The 17490-nt window shown below is 41.2% G+C and overlaps 1 protein-coding gene across 4 annotated transcripts in view; it reads left to right on the top strand.

Moving 5' to 3' along the window:
* LOC115079746 (rap guanine nucleotide exchange factor 6-like) overlaps window positions 1–17490 on the top strand; it is a 401516-nt gene that overhangs the window by 249619 nt on the left and 134407 nt on the right. For all 4 annotated transcript variants that reach the window (XM_029583573.1, XM_029583567.1, XM_029583568.1 and 1 more), the window contains one exon: window positions 17318–17387. In XM_029583573.1, the coding sequence (XP_029439433.1) occupies window positions 17318–17387 (70 nt within the window). The remainder of the gene's footprint in view (window positions 1–17317; window positions 17388–17490) is intronic.

Here is a 17490-nt window from a genome sequence, read left to right as displayed (position 1 = left end):
GAGGCCTGAAAACAAAGGTGTGCTTTTTTTTGGGGGGGTGGGGGGTGGGGAGGGGGAAGGGGAAGGGCGGGGCAAGAGAGGAATTGAACTCTTTCCAAAGTTTTCTCGTGTAAAATAAGTAGCAAGAGCTTTCAAGGGATATAGACACGTGCATATATACATCAAGACGTTACCGTTAACCTTTTTTGCTAAGAAGAATGCTTAGCAAGTTGATTTTGGAGATTAAAGTAGTAACTGAAGTAGGCTGAATGGCTTGAAGAAGTTGCTGTGAATCGTGTCTGTTATGTTCTTGTGTTGGCAGAGTGCGTGGTGGTAAATACGGAAATGTTGATTTGCAGATACAGCACATCACTGACTTCAGTTTACTTTTGACAAAGTAATTTGATTATCTAGCTCGGAGGCAGTTGCATGTGTGGTTCCAAACGTTAAATGTATTGGGGATGTTTTTGGATGAAGACGCTACTTACTGCAAATGCAAATCCAGCTCCTGGAAACTGTAGGGTAGGGATTAATACTACAAGGCTGGATTGAATTTTGCTTACAAAATGTAGATGGTTTTTATTTTAAGAATGAAGGAATTGCATGATTTTAAATACCAGAAGGATCTGAAGATCACACCTATCTTTTTAAAATCCCTACACTGGTGACTTATTCACCGAGCAAAGTTTTTAAAATTTTAGTTCTGGTCTTTAAAACCCTAAATGGCTATGATCCACTCTACCTAAATCGCCACCTGAACATGCTTTTTCTGCTCTCCGCGTCATTACCATGTGTGTGCCGAATGGTGCTACTGCTTAAGAACCCAGTGCCTCACCAGTAGGGAGAGAGAGGACCTCTTGATGTAGTTCCAGCACTATGGAACTCACTGTCAGCAACAAACATGCCAGTCTTCAGGAAAAAAAAAACCAAACACGGGCCTTTTTGAAACTGCCTTCCCAGTTCAAGATGCAACTTAAGTTATGCGTCTCTGACATATTCGACTCTTCGAACCTCAAACAATGCTTACAGTGTGGCTATGGAGTAATATTTCTTATAGACTTAGCCTGCTAGCATCTACATCTTATCATTTGTATGTCTTTGGTTTCCAGTAATCCACCCCAAGTGATAACTGCGCTAGTTGCATTACAGATGTACCTGTGCGTGTGTATACACTATATTCTGCTGTATCTGCTACCGTCCCATACGTCTATGTATTTCTGTTCTGATGTACCACGCTTTGAGATCTCTTGATAAAAAAAAAACAAACAAACCGTGGTGATGAAATTATTTTCTAATACACAAAAGCAATTTTTGGGTTGTTTATTAATATGTATGTGTGTTTTAACAGAATTACCCACAAGCAAAATTGTTTTCCTGTAGAAATGTGTATAATAAAAAAAAAAAATTCAACATCATAAAGCTTCCTGATACACAGTATTAGCTGTGTATACACATGGTGGAGGGTACACACAGAAAACATGGACTTCAGGTTTACCTCAAGCCACATAAAGATGCCCATGTGATACTGGTGTAATTGTCAGTCACTGTCTGCAGCTTTTAAAGTTTGTCCTTGTGCTGTATTGCAAGCCATAGGAAAGAGTTTTACTGGAAATTGTAGTCACTTAAAGTGAGTGGAAGAGTCAGCTGGAATTAATAGTATTCATGGTTTTAATATTGTTTCAGAAAAAAACAGCTGTCTTTTATATAAATCACACAAAAAAACAGAGGATAAAACATCATATAATCAATTGTTACAAAAGAAATTCAATGGATATGTAATAATAAAAAAAAAAATCTATCTTTAATGCAAAATGTCACATATGAGCCATAGCATCAGGCATGAGGTGCTTACAGTAAAATAACCCATCTCCTGCCTTGCAGAGGGAGTCAGAACTGCACCAACAGCTCAGTCATCTGCTAATGGACTGTGCCTTTATTAACGCAGTCAGGAAAAATATTTTACGTACCTGAACACGAAGAACTTCTCCTCGGTGTAAAGTACTCGTTTGTGCAATTTGAGTTCGATTGGACCGTGACAGTTGCCATGTTGGGTCAGACCAGTGCTCCATTGAGCCTAGCATCCTGTTCCGATGCTCTGTCAGATCCCAAATAGGACATCCCATTCCATGATGGTTAATGGATCTGCGCTTTATATCCAAACTTAGCTTTCCCACGTTCCCTGGCAGCAAATTCCATAGTTTAATTGTGCATTGACCAAAAATATTCATTTTAAATTGCTAGTTGTTAGTTTCATGGAATGTTCCCTAGTCCTAGTGCTACTGGAAAGAGTAAATAGCCATTCCCTATCAACCTGTTCCAACCCACTCATGATTTTATAAATCTCTATCATAACTATCCAAGCTAAAGAGCCCTAAGTTTTACTGACTATAGTATGTTATTGTTTTGATGTTGGTTATGTACTTTATTTATGAATGTATTTTATTGTAAAACACACTGAAAAACAAATTAGAGGGGGTGGTATATAAAAAGAGATTAAATCAGTCAATAAAATCTGTTGAGCCTTCCTTCATAAGGCTCCATCCCTGGAGACATGGACTCTTGCACAGTTTTGGAGTGTCTAAATGTTGCACTAATATCCTAGTTTCAGTAGCTATTTGTGCATGTTGTGTTGTGTGTTTGTATCTTTGTGTGTCTGTGTACATTTCTTCCAGGAGCCGGGGATGGAGAGAGGGGGCCCTGGTCCTGTTGGTGTCTCACTGGCTTGGTCAGAGAGACTTTATCATATCACAAAACCTTCAGCCAGGCATTTCAGACAGACTGACAAATCTTTGTGCGCCTCAGACCAGCACTTCTTATGATGCAGTAAGCTTCTAAATATTTTTTTTTCTGCTGTTATTTTTTTAAAAACTGTGTGCAAACTATATCCAGCTGCCCGGGCATTGGCTTTGTGCACACGCTGATTGGAGATTTTTGCCTCTGTTACTGCTGCTTCATGCATTGACCACACGGTGGTGGTGTACAGTCTGCCTAGAACAGTTTATCCTTCCTGTGTAAACTCGCCGCAGGCCAAATATTTGTCTGTTCTGTCAGACAGGAAGAAAACAGTTTCCTAACGGTCAGGTGGCTTTCTGAGAAATGCTTTTCTTACATTTGTTTTTTTAAAATAGCAATATAAACACAATTTTTTTGGAGGGGGGAGAACTGTCAGTCTCTTGCAGTTTTATGATGAGGGGGGGGGGAAATCCCCGAGTAATATGGTCTCATGCAGCTTCAGGAGCTATAGGTACAGTGTTAGTTATGTCAGAAATATCCGATCCATATAGATAACTCAAAAGTATTGTAGCATGGGAGCTATAATGCAGCGCCACTGTGCTTTATTGCAAACCACACACAGTAGCCAGCCCTAATGCTCCTTGGAAATTTTTAGTTGTTGTTTCTGCAGTCTGATGCACCTGCTGTAAAGTTATTTGCCTCCTTACTTTTGGGTTTTTTTTTTCACGGTTGAACATGGTCTTCGGGTGAAGCAAGGATCTGTAACCTCCTCCTTTTAATCATTTATGGACTTCTTGTCTTATCTCAAAGCGTTTTCTTTGTTTGTGTGCTGTCTGTCTTGACTTGACTAGGCAGTAAGCTCCAAGGAGTAGGAACTGTCCATTGTGTGTCCCTGTACAGCGATGCATACATCTGGTGTATATGCTACATGTTGTTATTATTGTAGATCAACCTCTTTAATCTGTCATGAGGGGTTTTAGTACTGAATTTAAGACACTTGCAGCTCTTTGCAGTGGTAAAAGGTTGCTTTATGACCCATGGTATGGGGGGCAAAGCGTCTTAAGACAGGGGGTGACAGATATCTGCTCTTTCAGCCCTGTTTACTGGCCTTGTTGTGTGCTGTATGATCAAATGCATTATAAATCATTCAGATAAATATACAGGGCTGACCTAAAGTCAGAAGTGCTGCGCACTTCCCGGACTGAGGTCTTCCACTTCCTGGGGCTGGCGGGTGCTCGGGGAGGGTGAGAGTCGCAGCCCTAGTGCAGTGGTGTCATTACAGTGGCCAGATGTGGGGCCCAGAATTTGCAGGTTTCTGGAAGAAGCCCTAGGTGTGTGGACCCCGGCTGAGGACCGGTCGCTGCCATGACTAAACTAAACTAAGCTGGGAGGGAGATGAGGAGGAAAAAAAAAAAATCCCCGGGTGACTGAAGGCTTAAGAGTCTTTTGATTGAGCAGGAGGAAACTGCTAGGTAAAAATAAAATAAAATAAACACGGTTTGTTTGCCATTGGTAAAGGTCACGTTACGCAGTAATGGCTGATCAGATGTGGATTCTCAGTAGTGTGGTGCTGTGTTGGCTGGTTTTCAAGGCAAGCTGTAAAATAGTTCTAGCAAACAAAAAAAAAAACCCAACAAAAACCCCAAACAATTTTGTATGATTCATTTGTCAGCACAAACAACCGTTAACATTTCTCCTTTTCCTTGCTAATTTGTTTAATTTGTGAGAGCATGTTAAAGGTCGTTGTCTTAGAGCATATTTTGCTTTATCCATTATGAACCGTAAGTAAACCGGGGGAGCTGCTGGGCAGGTCCTCGTCGGAGCTCTGCGCAGGCTTCAGAGCGTGAAAAGGAAACAGAAGGCACAGGACATGACGACAGATTTAAAGACCGCGCGGTCCCATCCACATCTGCCGCTCAGCTTTGCGGGGTCCCTTCCTCTGCCTCGGAAGATCCTCTGCGCCGGTCCCGTGCGCCTTTGAATTCCGATCCTTTCCTCATCCACAGCGAGGCTTGTTCCATACGTCCACCACCCTCTGCTTAAAAAATATTTCCTTTGGTTTCTCCTGAGTCTGCCCCCTCTCACCCTCACCTCGTTTCTGTTGAGAGAAAGGCCCGCCTCCTGTGGGTTTATTTCTCGGAAGTATTTAACTGTCTCTGTCCTATCTCCCCTTCCAGAGTGTGCATGTATAGGTCTTTGTCAGTCCCTATGTACTTTATTATGAGGCTCTTTGGCCATTTTAGAGGTCGTGCTCTGGAATGATTCTGCTCTGGTTATGCTCTTTTGCAAGTGCAATCTCCAGAGTTGTATACAGTAATGCAACTGAGCTCTCGCCAAAGGCTTTCCTTTTCCTGCTGGCGGTTCTTAGACCTGTACCCCCAGGCATCCTTCTGGTTTTTTTGCCATCGCCTTATTTATCTCTTTGGCCACCTTAAGTTCATCCGATGTGATCACCCCCCAGATCCCGCCCTTGCTCTATGCACCAAAAAAAATTCACCCCCATATTGTACTGATCCTTTGGGTTTTGCAACCCAAATGCATGACCCTGCATTTCTTTTTTTAGCATTAAATCTTAGATTCCATTCCTCAAGCTTCACTAGATCTCTTCTCATGTTTTCCACACCTTCCTGGGTGTCTACCCTGTTTTGGATTTTGGTATCTTCTGCAAAAAGGCAAACCTTTCCCCATAACCCTTCCCCCAGCATCGCTTACAAAAATGTTAAACAGAACCGGAATGAGGACCGATCCTTGTGGCACCGTACACCCCCTCCACCACTTTTGTTATTTCCCACTCCGCCAGTTTCTAATCCAGTCGGTCGCTTTAGGACCCATCCCTAGGGCGTACTGTGTATAAGTCGCCTGTGTGGAACTCTGTCAAAGGCCTTACCGAAATCCAAACAGAAACATGACGGCAGAGAAACGCCATTACAGCTCAGCTCGTCCAGTCTGCCCATCTCCACCAACTACTCAGCTTTATGGTCCCTACCACCCCCTCCTCAAGCGCTACATCTAGCGCCCTCTCCTGGCCTTAACTCTCTGGTCACCTAGTCAAAGAAATTGATGAGATTTGTCTGACAAGACCTACTTCTGCTAAGGCCACGCTGCCTTGAATCTTGTAACCCTTTGTATTCCGGAAACTGCACCGTCCCCTGCTTTAGCAGAGATTCCATTCATTTACTCAGCACCCAGCTCAGACCTCCTTGTGAAGAGGGGACCACCTCTGCCCGTCTCCACTCCTTTGTAACCACTCCTGACTAAAGACCAATTGAAGGGTCATTCGGCACTTCCCTTTACCTTAATGCCGTCTGGTGTATCCTTTAGGGACCTGTCAGTTTATCTGTTTTTACTTTTGCTAGTTCCTTGTAAACCGCTTTGATTTTATTTGGACAAGGCAGTATAACAGGTCTTCTGTTTCTTTCTCTCACCTCCATTCCTGTTTGTGGTTTTTCTGGGGAATGGAAATGGGGGTTTTTAAAGGCAGATAGTGTAGTCTGTAATTAATGATGCAACCCCTTGAATCCCCCTCCAAAATGAGAAAAAGAAAAAAGACTACAAATGCAAGAAATAAAATATATATGCATAAAAAGAATTAGACCGAAGGGGAAACGCAGTAGAGCCAAGAAACAGAAAAGCTGGTTCTCTGAAGAATGCCATGTAGTGAGTGCGGCCTATTTAGTGCCTTCCCGTTTCATGGAAAGTTGAGGTCCAGTGATTTCTCTTTAGCCACCCAAAAAAAATTCCCAGGAATTGGGAAATATGGAAGAGAAAATTGCACAGATAAGTTTCAGAAGGCTGCTGAAGGGGCGGTGGGCAGAAGTCAGAGAACGGGGCAGTAGCGCATTTGGCGAAGGGATCTAGAGGATATCAAGGTGGTTCCCTGCCCTCTTCATATTTATTGCACTGGGATGGGGAGAGGGAAGGGGACTGCTCTGCTTGTGTTAACTGAGGAAGATGATGTTTATCATCAGCTGTACAGCTCATGCCGCGTGTACGCAGCGCTGCGCAGACACACGGGAAACCATCCCTGCCCCGTGGAGCATACCCATCTGATCAAGGCAGGCAGCCCAAGTCACACAGATGGAAAATAAGAGGCTTTGAGCTGACAGGGAAAAACCCTAGCTGGAGGGGGGTAGATCCTAAACTGGATGTACTAAGGGGGAGAGATGGCCAGGGCATGAGAAATATTTCTGGTACCAGCTCTAGTGAGAGCTGCATGAAGCAGATATTGTGGGCGAGAGAATGCTCTATTCTAGGTAGGCTGTGGCTTTGCAGATGTAGTAACTTATTTTACCGTCCACGTTTATAGGGAAGGGTTTGTTGGATCTGCGTGGTTTCTGGAAGAATTTGGAAGTTATTGACTATGATGCAATGGTCATAATTTCAGTCGATTTAATTTTATAGACACCAATTTACCTAAATATTCCCTCCCCCTCGCAAAATGTAATTAAGAAGAAAAATAATGCACGTGAAAACAGACTACCCTGACAAAACAAAACTCTGCTTCTGTATCGAAACCAAGAACATAAACAGCCGATTTGATGACCCAGTGCCACTCGCATTTTTTTTTTTTTTGTCTTGAAAGTGAGTGGAAAAATATGCTGGCATGTCTTCTCCGATTCTGTGACAGTGTTTGAGCCTGTGCCAAGATCTGTTCAGACACACATACCATGATAAGATCAGAAAAGCAAAGTGCCTTCTGTTAATTTGAATTCTGTCAGCATGTCGCATAGTATCATAGGATTGAAATTAAATTTGCTAGCTGTCTGCTTACTCTTTATTCTGCTAATCATTATGCCTATAATCCTTTCATGCATCTGTACACCTGCTAATTTTTATGTCTTGAGGTATAATTTAGTGTGTGCCAGCATGTTTGCTTTTTGTGAGGAGATAGAAAGAGATGCATGCTGCTTTTATTTGTATTGCTTTAGGGATCCATAATGTTGATTACTCTGAATAGAGAAGGTTGGGGATTAAAGGCCTGGCAAGCGTCCCGCTTGAATTTGGTTCAGAGCAAGTACGTTCGGGGAATCTGGCCTTAAGATCTTTCTCCAGACATTTCTGCCTCAAAGTCAAGGCGCTATTACGCAGGCATGGATTTATCTACCCTGGATACTGAAGTCGATGCTTTTTTTTTTTTTTTCCTCTTGATTCTCCTGATCCAGCTCTTTTTCAAACTTGCTAACCTGTGACTCTGCCTAAGATTTTTCTTTTCCTACTTAGGAATGACGTGTGTGGCTGCCTCCTGCTTTTGTACCTTGTTTTTGGTGCAGAGCTCTCCTCTGGATCTAGCTGGGTGCAGGTGAACTTACAAAGCAAGTTTAAATGGACAGAAGATGGTCTAAGAATCATTTTTCCAATCCTGCTTTGCCTCTGGCTTTTCCACTCTTCACCAGCTTGGATACGTGCCGCCATCTTTGTTCTTTATACTGTCTCTTCATTTGTTCCTTTTACTCTGGCTTAGTGTTCTGGCTTTATTTTCCCTTCTCATTACTATTATCTCTAAGTCATCTTCCTTCTTGTTCCATGCTTTGAAATATTGAATATGATGGCAGATGAGGACCATTAGACCCATCTGGCTTGTCCAGCTAGATTGCCCCTCATCTTGCTCCCTTGTGCCCATCACACCATTCTGTTCCTTTCTTTCTCCCTTGGCGGTTCCTCTCCTTCCCCTTTTTTCCCTGCCTCGTCTTTCTTCATTACTGCTCTCACCTGCCATGGCTGCCGTTGAGCTGCTGTGTTACAGCTTATGGATCTGTGTGTAAGCCCTTGATGGCCCAACAGTAGAGGAAGAAAGAAGTTTCCCCCTCCAACATTCTGTTGTGTCTTCTCCAGCACCACCTGTTGGCTGGAGGACTACATTACCTTGCAAAATGCAAATTCTGGGTGGTCCCCTCTCTTTTTTTTTTTTTTTCCAGTAGAATAAAAACGTCATTAGGAACTAATGCTACAGATCTGATTTTGCAATACAAGTTGTGTAGTTTTCTTTGAGTGTTTATATATATTTTTTTAAATCCCTGATCATATTGGTCTATTTGAGTTGTTTTATATACAGGTAAGCTCTGGAACAACCAATATAATTGTTTTTTGTGTTATGGCTTTACAGTCAGATGATGGCTGAGCACATTTTGCAGAGGATCTAGGTCTATGACAGGATTGGACAAATGGGTTAAATCGAGCCCCATTCCATCAGGTGGAAGAGATTGCTTTGGGTAATACTAGTCAAACCAAGGACAGTCTGTCAATTGTTCAGGCAACCTGGAACCATTTGTGATTTGACTTAATAGTTTAAATTTGTGATGTTCAGATCTTTTAGATCTGGTTTGTATTGTCAGATTCACACTTATGTTCAGAGTATTTGAAGATTAAATCTTCCAATACGTGGACTTACAAGAGCTTTCAAATACTTCAAACTTCCAAGTAACATAAATCTGTGCAAATAAAAGTAAATTTGGAAATTTTTGTGGGTTAAAAAAATTTTTTTTTAAGTGGATTAAAGCTGATGTGTTATCTAAGAAAATTTAAGTGAAATGTGCAGAATTGAATCTGGATTTGACGTGGGTAAAAAGAGGTTCTCCCATGCCTAGTTCATAAGCAATAAATTAGGTGTAATTAGCCACGGAATTGGCACTGCATGGCGATAATAGCAGAGAGTTTTGCTTTTTGACAGCTGCTGTCTGCAGTTAATTGGGTAGAAAAACCCACATTCAGATTCTGTTTATATAAAATTCAAACATAAAGCATTTTGCTGTAGCAAGAAAATATTGGGACATAAAATATGTGTACATTAACACAGAACGTGTGCACTCCATGCTAGGGGCAAAGAGCACATTTTCACCCTGGCTTATAGTGCAGCAGTTTATGGCAATCTATTATATATGTGGTTAGATTTTAAGAAGGTTCCCTGGATCTACTGATGGCCTGAAAGATTTTAATAAATTAGTTAAACAGTAGGTGACGTAATGTAATGCTTTGAAAACATAAGCCCATCAAATAAAGCAATGTCTGCATTAGTGCTAGATAATAGGAATGCTGCAGTCTTTTTTTTAGCCTCTGTTCTAATTGAAGAAAAGCTTATTTTTTAAAAACATTTATATTCCACCTATCTAAAATCTTAGGCAGATTACAAAAAATACATACATAATAGAAATATAAAATATAACAAAACATAAAATCCCATACAGATTAAAAAATTAAAACCAACTAATAATATTAAAAACATAATAAACTCAAAAACTCTATCTCCAAACCTGCAAAAATAAAATGTTAAACTCAATCTCTGGAATCATCATTAATACAGATTTAAACCTGGGGCCTTACATGTTCCCAAAAGCTTGCTCAAAAAGAGAGATTTTCAACTTTTGCCTAAAATCCAACAAGAAAAGTAAAAAAAAAAAAAAAAAATTCAGGAGTTGAAGGGCTGCTTCATTTTTTTTTGTTCTAAAAATGCAAGCTCTCTTTATTTCTTTTTCTTGGTAAATGGTTCAGAAAAGCCGTGACAAAGAGCTAGCTTAGTAAGTTTATCGGCTGCCTGTATCGCGTTTATCACCTAACCTTTCTCCGTTAGCGAAGACTGGATCACAGCTGTGCCTTCTGAATCTTCTTTAGCATGCTTGTCTTTAGCATGTCTTTCTTTAGCAAGCTTTATCTGCAAGCACTGCACCCAGGAGAGTCTTGCGTGGTTACCCCAGAGATCTGTGGTTTACGCCCAATCCGATGGAGCACGTGGAAATAAAACCCTCTTGTTAGTTGACTGTGTGCATTAGTGTAAAGGGCGCAGACTTAAAAGAGCTTCAAGCTTTGGGGGTTCGATAAGTCTCCCTTCATCCATTGCTTACTGGGGGGGGGAAGAAACACTTAAGCTCCTGTTCTCAAGCTTAGACTGTGTGCTCTCTGGGGCAGGGACCTCTTATGCAGTCCTCTTGCACAGCGTTGAGCACGCTGATTGAAGTTATGACATCTTCTTGTCGACTGTTATAACCCGTCCGTTCTCTAACCAGCTTTTTTCAGTTGGAAATATTTTTGGATGTTGGTGGATCCTTTATTTTTCTCGATGGCGGCTTGCGTTTCATTCACTTTAGCATGCGTTTGGAAATATGCACGTTCTTTTAGGATGCTGCCAAACTGAATGTTGTTTGAAGCAAGCACAGTCAGCGTCAGCACTGTACGTAATTGGTCTTTCCAGATGTTTGCTTTACATCATACAGAGAGACCTGGAATGGATACATCTAGTTGATTCAATGTACCTCCATCTTCAGGCCTCTGGTTTAGTGCATAGGGTTAAAAGGTCTTGTCTCGAGATGCTTAAAAGTTAAAGCTGTTGTGGCCTTTAAAAGCTCTCACCAGCCCCTCAAGATCAGCCTGTATCCTGAAAACCAATCTAAAGATATGCAGAGCTACTGAGGAAAACATGAGGGTTTTGTTAAACTTTTTTTTTTCTGGTTCTCATTACGCGCTCAGGAGTTTTCCAAATAGAGAAGTGGTACATGGATCTGTACTAGGGCTGGTGCTGTTTAACATTCATATATGATCCGGAAAAGGAGCAATGAGTAAGGTGATCAGATTTGCGGATGGCATAAAATTAAAAAAACACGAACAGATTATGAGGCGTTTCAGGGGGTCTTTGTGAAACGGGGGAACCCCGCATGTGAATGGCAGATGAAATTTAATGTGGAAAAGTGCTAAAGTGATGCAAATAAGGAAGAATAATCCCAACTGTAGGTACACAACGCTTAGGTCCGCATTAGGAGTCATTGCCCAGGAAGAAATCCTCAGGTCAGCGTGTGGCAGTGGTCAAATAAGCAAATCGAATGTTAGGCATGATCCCAAAAGGAATTGGGAGTAAAGGAGAGAATATCATAATGCAACTGCAACTTGAGTAATTTGTACACTTCTAGCAGCTCCTTCTCATAGCAGATAGAGGAGCTAGAAAAGATTCGGAGAAGGGCAACGGAAATGGTAAAGGGGATGGAACAGCTCCCTTAGGAAGAGAAGTTAAATAGCTTATGGGATCCTTAGCTTGGAAAAGAGACAGGATATGAGAGATTTATAAGATCTTGAGTAGAATGGCACAGGTAAATAGGGGAATGGGTTATTTACCCTTTCAGATAGTACCAAGACTAGGAGCCACTCCATGAAACTTGACAGGTAGCAGCTTTAAGACAAATAAAAAGACGTTTTTTCACTCAAAGCTGCGGAATTTGTCACTGGAAGATGTGGTCAAGGCATCTAGCATAGCGGGTTTAAAGTCACATTCCTGGAAGAAAAGTCACATTCCTGGAAGAAAAGTCCATAAACCATCATTAGCCAGACAGACTTGGGAGAAAGCTTATCCTTGGGAGTGATCTGCTCTTTGGGATCTCCTGGGCGATTGTGGCCCGGATTGGCCGCTGTCTGGGGACCTTTTGGTCTGACCCAGCACGGCACTTATATATTCATACGAGTAGAGCTGCTGTTTTAGGCGCATTTCTGTAACATTTCCTGTCAACAGAAATGCGTCCAAATCACTTTCTTGCTTTTGATATTCTACTGACCTTAACAGTAACTCCAGTTGGCTTTAATGGGTTATGCACCGTAACCATTCCGAAAAAACCTGAGCCTTGGTCAGAAAAGCATTAATGTCTTGTGATGTACAGGGTCTGACTCTGTGCTACATGTCAGTGGTTCACAAACTGGGATAGAAGCTGCAAGATGTCTGGGTGGCAGACTACAAATTTTTCCTGATTTTTCCAGGGCTACTCAGGTTCGTAGGAAGGCCTTTCTGGATGTGCGACAAGAGCTTGTTGATTTAAGGGCTCGGTTCTTTTGCGTTTTCCATGAAAATGTATTGTTAACAAAACTTTTCTGAGGAAAAATTTTCCTGGAATCCTATTCAGCTTATATCGTTTATTAGTTCTCAAGCTCTGAATCAAGATTAATATGGGATTTTCTACTCTGTTGGAGGGTATCTTGGTACGGGTTGGCTCTCTTTCTATCTTAATTTGGTAGATATACATTGTGTTCTTACTGGAAGATTTTTTTTTTCTATAAAGTGAATTAATTAATTTTTCTTTTATATTACTCCCTTTCTGGGTCCTCCTTTATGGTACCTTGGATGTGATTTTCCTATTTTCTTTAGTTCCTTTGTGATTATGACCATGTGATTGGCTATTTCTGTTTGCAAGTGAATGCTTGTGTATAAAAAAAAAAGAAATTATGCTTGTTATCATGATGCCTTTTGACCAAAAGGTTTTAATAGCTAACACCACTTTCAATCTGTCATGCCTAAGATAGATACATATATATATATATATTTTCTTTTGCATCAGGAATACAATGAAATGTAAATAAAATAACTAACAGTAAAGCTATTCCCATTTGGTGTCTTTATTTGAGCATTAACCAGTGCGAGTAGATTGTGCGTGGCCTGTTCCAGAACATAAATGCTTTATTACAGCGTTTAATAATGATGTGAAATTGTCAGGTGGGTTGTTTGCTACCTTCTCTATCTGCTGCAAGCCCTTGAGCAAGGCAATCTATCCCAAAATAAGGTTTCCTGTTAATATTCTCAGCAGTTACATTCTCTTTATTTTCGTTAGATTGTGTTTTTCTTTAAAACATTTTTATTGTATCCTTGACTGAAGGCTTTGCTGCATGAGAATCCTGTAACCTTATCCAGTTTAACATCTAGTACTGAAATATTCCTTATCCTTCCTGGCACCACTGAAGGATGCACAGAAAACCTGCGGCACCCATGCCAGTTGGATGCCACAGGGACTCTGTGCTTTTGATGGTGATCTCTTCATATTGTATTTGAGGGGGATCTGTGTTTTTGGAAGATATCACAGTCTGATGTGAGCCTTTCATGTACGGTGCCTTGAATTACCATCGGAGACCCGTCATCTGTTGCGAGACGAGTGTAGCTTTGATGCTGTGCCAGGGAAACCTTTGAAAAGAGTGGCACGCATTTTTGCCTTGCAAATCAGCAAAGTAAAAACAGGAAAATATGCTTGTAAAACTGGGGCCTATCCTGCTTGATAAAGCATGATTTAAAATAAAATGTCCTTCAGTAGGGCTGGAAAGGTGTACTCATTACCTTCTGCATCAGACTTTCATTGCATTTTTGATATTTGCATGCTCAAACAAGGTAAACCTTTTGGTGATCATGAGAATTCTCCTGCTTGGCGCACCAGCCTGCTAGTGAGCGCACGCAATTTGAAATGATGTAGAGAAGAGCAGGTGTCCTCTGTGCAAGAATGATGCATGAAGTGTTCTTGTTGACCTGAATGTATATATCTAAACACCTTCTTCTTCCACTCGCTTCCAAAAAAAAAAACCCTTTTGGATCTTAATACTTCAAAAAAATGTTCACTCAGCCACCTCTGGAGTGAATTGGCTAGCTGCACATTTCTGGTATTTGGGACTGCATGGAAGCTGTTGAGTAGGAATGGGAGGTAAGACTGTAGCTAGGATGATTGCATGCTGCACATCCGTACAATTTTTAGAGCCTAATTCTGGTGCGTGCAAGGACAATTGGATTTATGTCTGCAGTGATGAATCATCTGCCTTTAAACCGAGGATGTTGCTCTGTAGGCAAAGGAGAGTTGAAAAGGTTTAAAGTAAAATTTACATGTCGCACATTTTAAACAATTTCTAGTGTCCCTTTTCATTCTGTGCATTACAAGAGTTCTTAGCAGAATAGCTGACCCCCCCAGTGTAATCTGTAAAGTAACTGGAGGTATGAAGACTTTTACCATGGGTAGCAATATATGAGTGAAGTAAGACTGAATTTGTATTCTGCCTGTGAAATTTGCTCTTCTACCAGACAAAAAAAAAAAACAAGCTATGGGAAGGTCCCCTTTCACCTTGCAAGCAATGTTAAAGCCAGATCACTGGTTCGCTTTGCGGTAGGTGGAAGTGGAGCCGTGGGATGTGTCTGAGAGTATCGTCTGGAAGCTTTTGGTGTCTGTGTACCTTGGAGGATTGCAGAGCAGTTCTTGGGTGCTGAAGCACTCAGTTTATGACCTTGTGCCCCAGCAGTGCACCATGGGACATGCACCAGGGCACGATTTATTGGCTGCTTACCGTTTGATAGCTACTTAAACTGTAGCTAATAATCTTAGATGGGTCATAAGACTTTTTGCTATTTGCTCATACCTTAACCATACCTGCCATACTTATTGTAGATTTCTTTGATGATGATGATGATGATGATGATGATGTTGCATAAACCTATAAGAGCTATGGAAGATGGGTGGACCGAGCATTTTTTTTTCCTGTGGAACCTTTTTTCTTTCTTTTTTTTTTTTTTAAAGTTACCATTGACAATAACTCTTTTTACTGCTACAACTTTGTTCTTAACCTTCTGTATTTCACTGAAATAGTCTGGTTTGCAGTACCTCCATTAAACGGGAGTACTTAAGGTAGTGTTCAAAACATGAATTACACCAGCGAGGCTGTCCTCAAACTCCATTTGTGATAGGGGAGCAGTGTTTGCACAGTGGAATCAATAAACCACCTCATAACGCACTCAATACAGTAACTATACCTGACCCTATTGATTGACAGTCATGAGTTGTTTGTTCAGCAAGAATTCATGGTGTGTGCATTACCCATAGAGTAGTCTGGAATTTCGTTGCATTAATTAGCCAGTGAAGAAACCCAGGTCCTTTTGGAAAGAATGAGTACTTTGACAGCGTGAGGGCTAAGGAGGCAGACATTTGCCACACTGAATAGTGCTATGCATGCTTTTAGCAATGTACCATCCAGTCTTCTTGGTCATCAAATGTTGCTGCAAATAGAATGTGATTCGGGAATGGATATTCCACGTCCGGAAAATAAATCTTGACAATCCCCATTGAAGAGTAGGTGATCTTGTGTTTGGCATGGTGTTGAGAATACAGAAGTTTTAATCACATGCTCTTCACTATGGATTTCCTTCTACTTTCCCTCTCTGTAGGGAAGACCGTATGGAATGTGTTCTGTTTGACATGTCTTCTTTTTTTTTTTTTTTTTTTTTTTAAATTTTAAGAGACTCTGGTAAATGCTATTGATTTATTGGATGTCTTGTGCTAATTCACTAACGATTTAAGAGACAAATGATGAAAACTGCAAATTTGAACCTTTTTGACTAGGTTGAAAAGACTTCGAATTTTTATTTAAAAATGAAGATACCTTGGTTGAAATTGGTGGGCTTAAGAGGGTAGAGAAGTCTTCAGTTTGATCGTTTTACAGAAAGATGGCATATAAATATAGCTAAGTAACAAATAACTAGTGATCGCCGAGGTTGACGGTACAGCAGGATTGCTGAAGGCCAGTTCAGTGGCAGCGCTCGCCACCATGTGAAAGATCTGGGTTGCCTGTCCTCCTCTTTCCTGGCTGAGGATGCTGTAGAGGCAGTGTCATTGACAGCCCCTCCCACTCTGGGAGACAGGGAATCGTGTGTTTTGCACAACAGCTGACACCTAGTTGCCAGATTCGGGGTTACACCCATACCGGGTTCTGGAGGAAGTCCAAGATCTGTGGCCTGGGGCCCCCTACAGTGACTAAACTAGCCTGGAAGGGCAGATGGGTTTAAAACCGATGGCTGGTTGAGAATGAATGCTCAGGGGGGACCCCCTTATCCTGAGTAGAGACCAGTTCTGATTGAGCTGGAAATCTGAAAAGAACAGGTGGATACCATTAGGTCTTCCCGACACCCCTCCCCCAGAAAGACACTGCATAAAATATTATTACCAACAATTGTGATTGTAGTAAAAATTTATTTCTGTGTAACAATGGATTTGTTTCTGATGGGATAAACTTATTTTAGATTGATATGAAATTTATTCAAAAAAGGTTCTTCCCTAACCTTGAAACTCACTCAAAATTGAAGAAGTACATTTTTTAATATTTACATTAATTTGCATATATAAAAAGAACAGTTGTCTGGAGGGACTAGATGATAAAAACTCTGGGGAGATGCCTATACACCTCTGTCCCACCTCTATCACTATCTATTAGAGCTCCTGTTCAACCAAACTTTTTCTTGAAGATGGTGGGTTTTGAATTTGGAACTCATTTGTTAACCAGAGTTCATCTGGGTTTTGATCTCTGGTGCTGCCTGTGGTCCTTTGACAATACAGTCTTGCCTGACCAGACTCCTGCACGTGATGTTGCCTTGCCAGTTGCCTTTGTCCATGCTCCAAGATGTCTCTCATCCTGTAATGTCGTCTTCCTCCTTGTAGTCTCCCCTTCACTTGTGCATGTGCAAAGTTGACGGTAGGTGGTTTTCATAAAACTTACAAAACATAGACTCTTATTTATTTATTTATTTACTATTTTTCTAAGTCACTGGTTCTATTGCAAATGATTCCTAGCATGAGTGGCCTTGGGAAAATTGGCTTTTTTTGTGTTCTTTGTTCCCCCATGGGCTCTGAGGAGAAGACGGCATGCTGCGAAGGCCAAACACTAGAAGCTTGCTGGCTTGTCTTGAACTAAGCAACAGAAACCCAAGTTCTGGTCCCTAGAGCTCTGGTTTCCTCCATGTTGTATTGAGCCTGCTTGCTGTCTTGTCCCACTGCCAGATCAATGCGTCCTGTCTGTCTTTTTTAGATGGCTAAAGTATGGTTTCTTTTCTTTTCTTTTTCAGTTTCGGCAAGCAGTCTGGCGGCAAGAGAGGCTGTGAATGCATTGTGCTAGAACCCTCTGAAATGATTGTGGTAAGAACACACGTTTTTTTATATATCATGTGATTGATGTGCCCGTCGTACGGTTTACTTTCTGTGACCATTTTGGAATTCTACCATGCCTTTCCAAATGATG

This window comes from Rhinatrema bivittatum, chromosome 18 (genome assembly GCF_901001135.1).
Source record: "Rhinatrema bivittatum chromosome 18, aRhiBiv1.1, whole genome shotgun sequence".
NCBI lineage: Eukaryota > Metazoa > Chordata > Amphibia > Gymnophiona > Rhinatrematidae > Rhinatrema > Rhinatrema bivittatum.
This window is presented reverse-complemented; position numbering and strand designations above follow the sequence as displayed.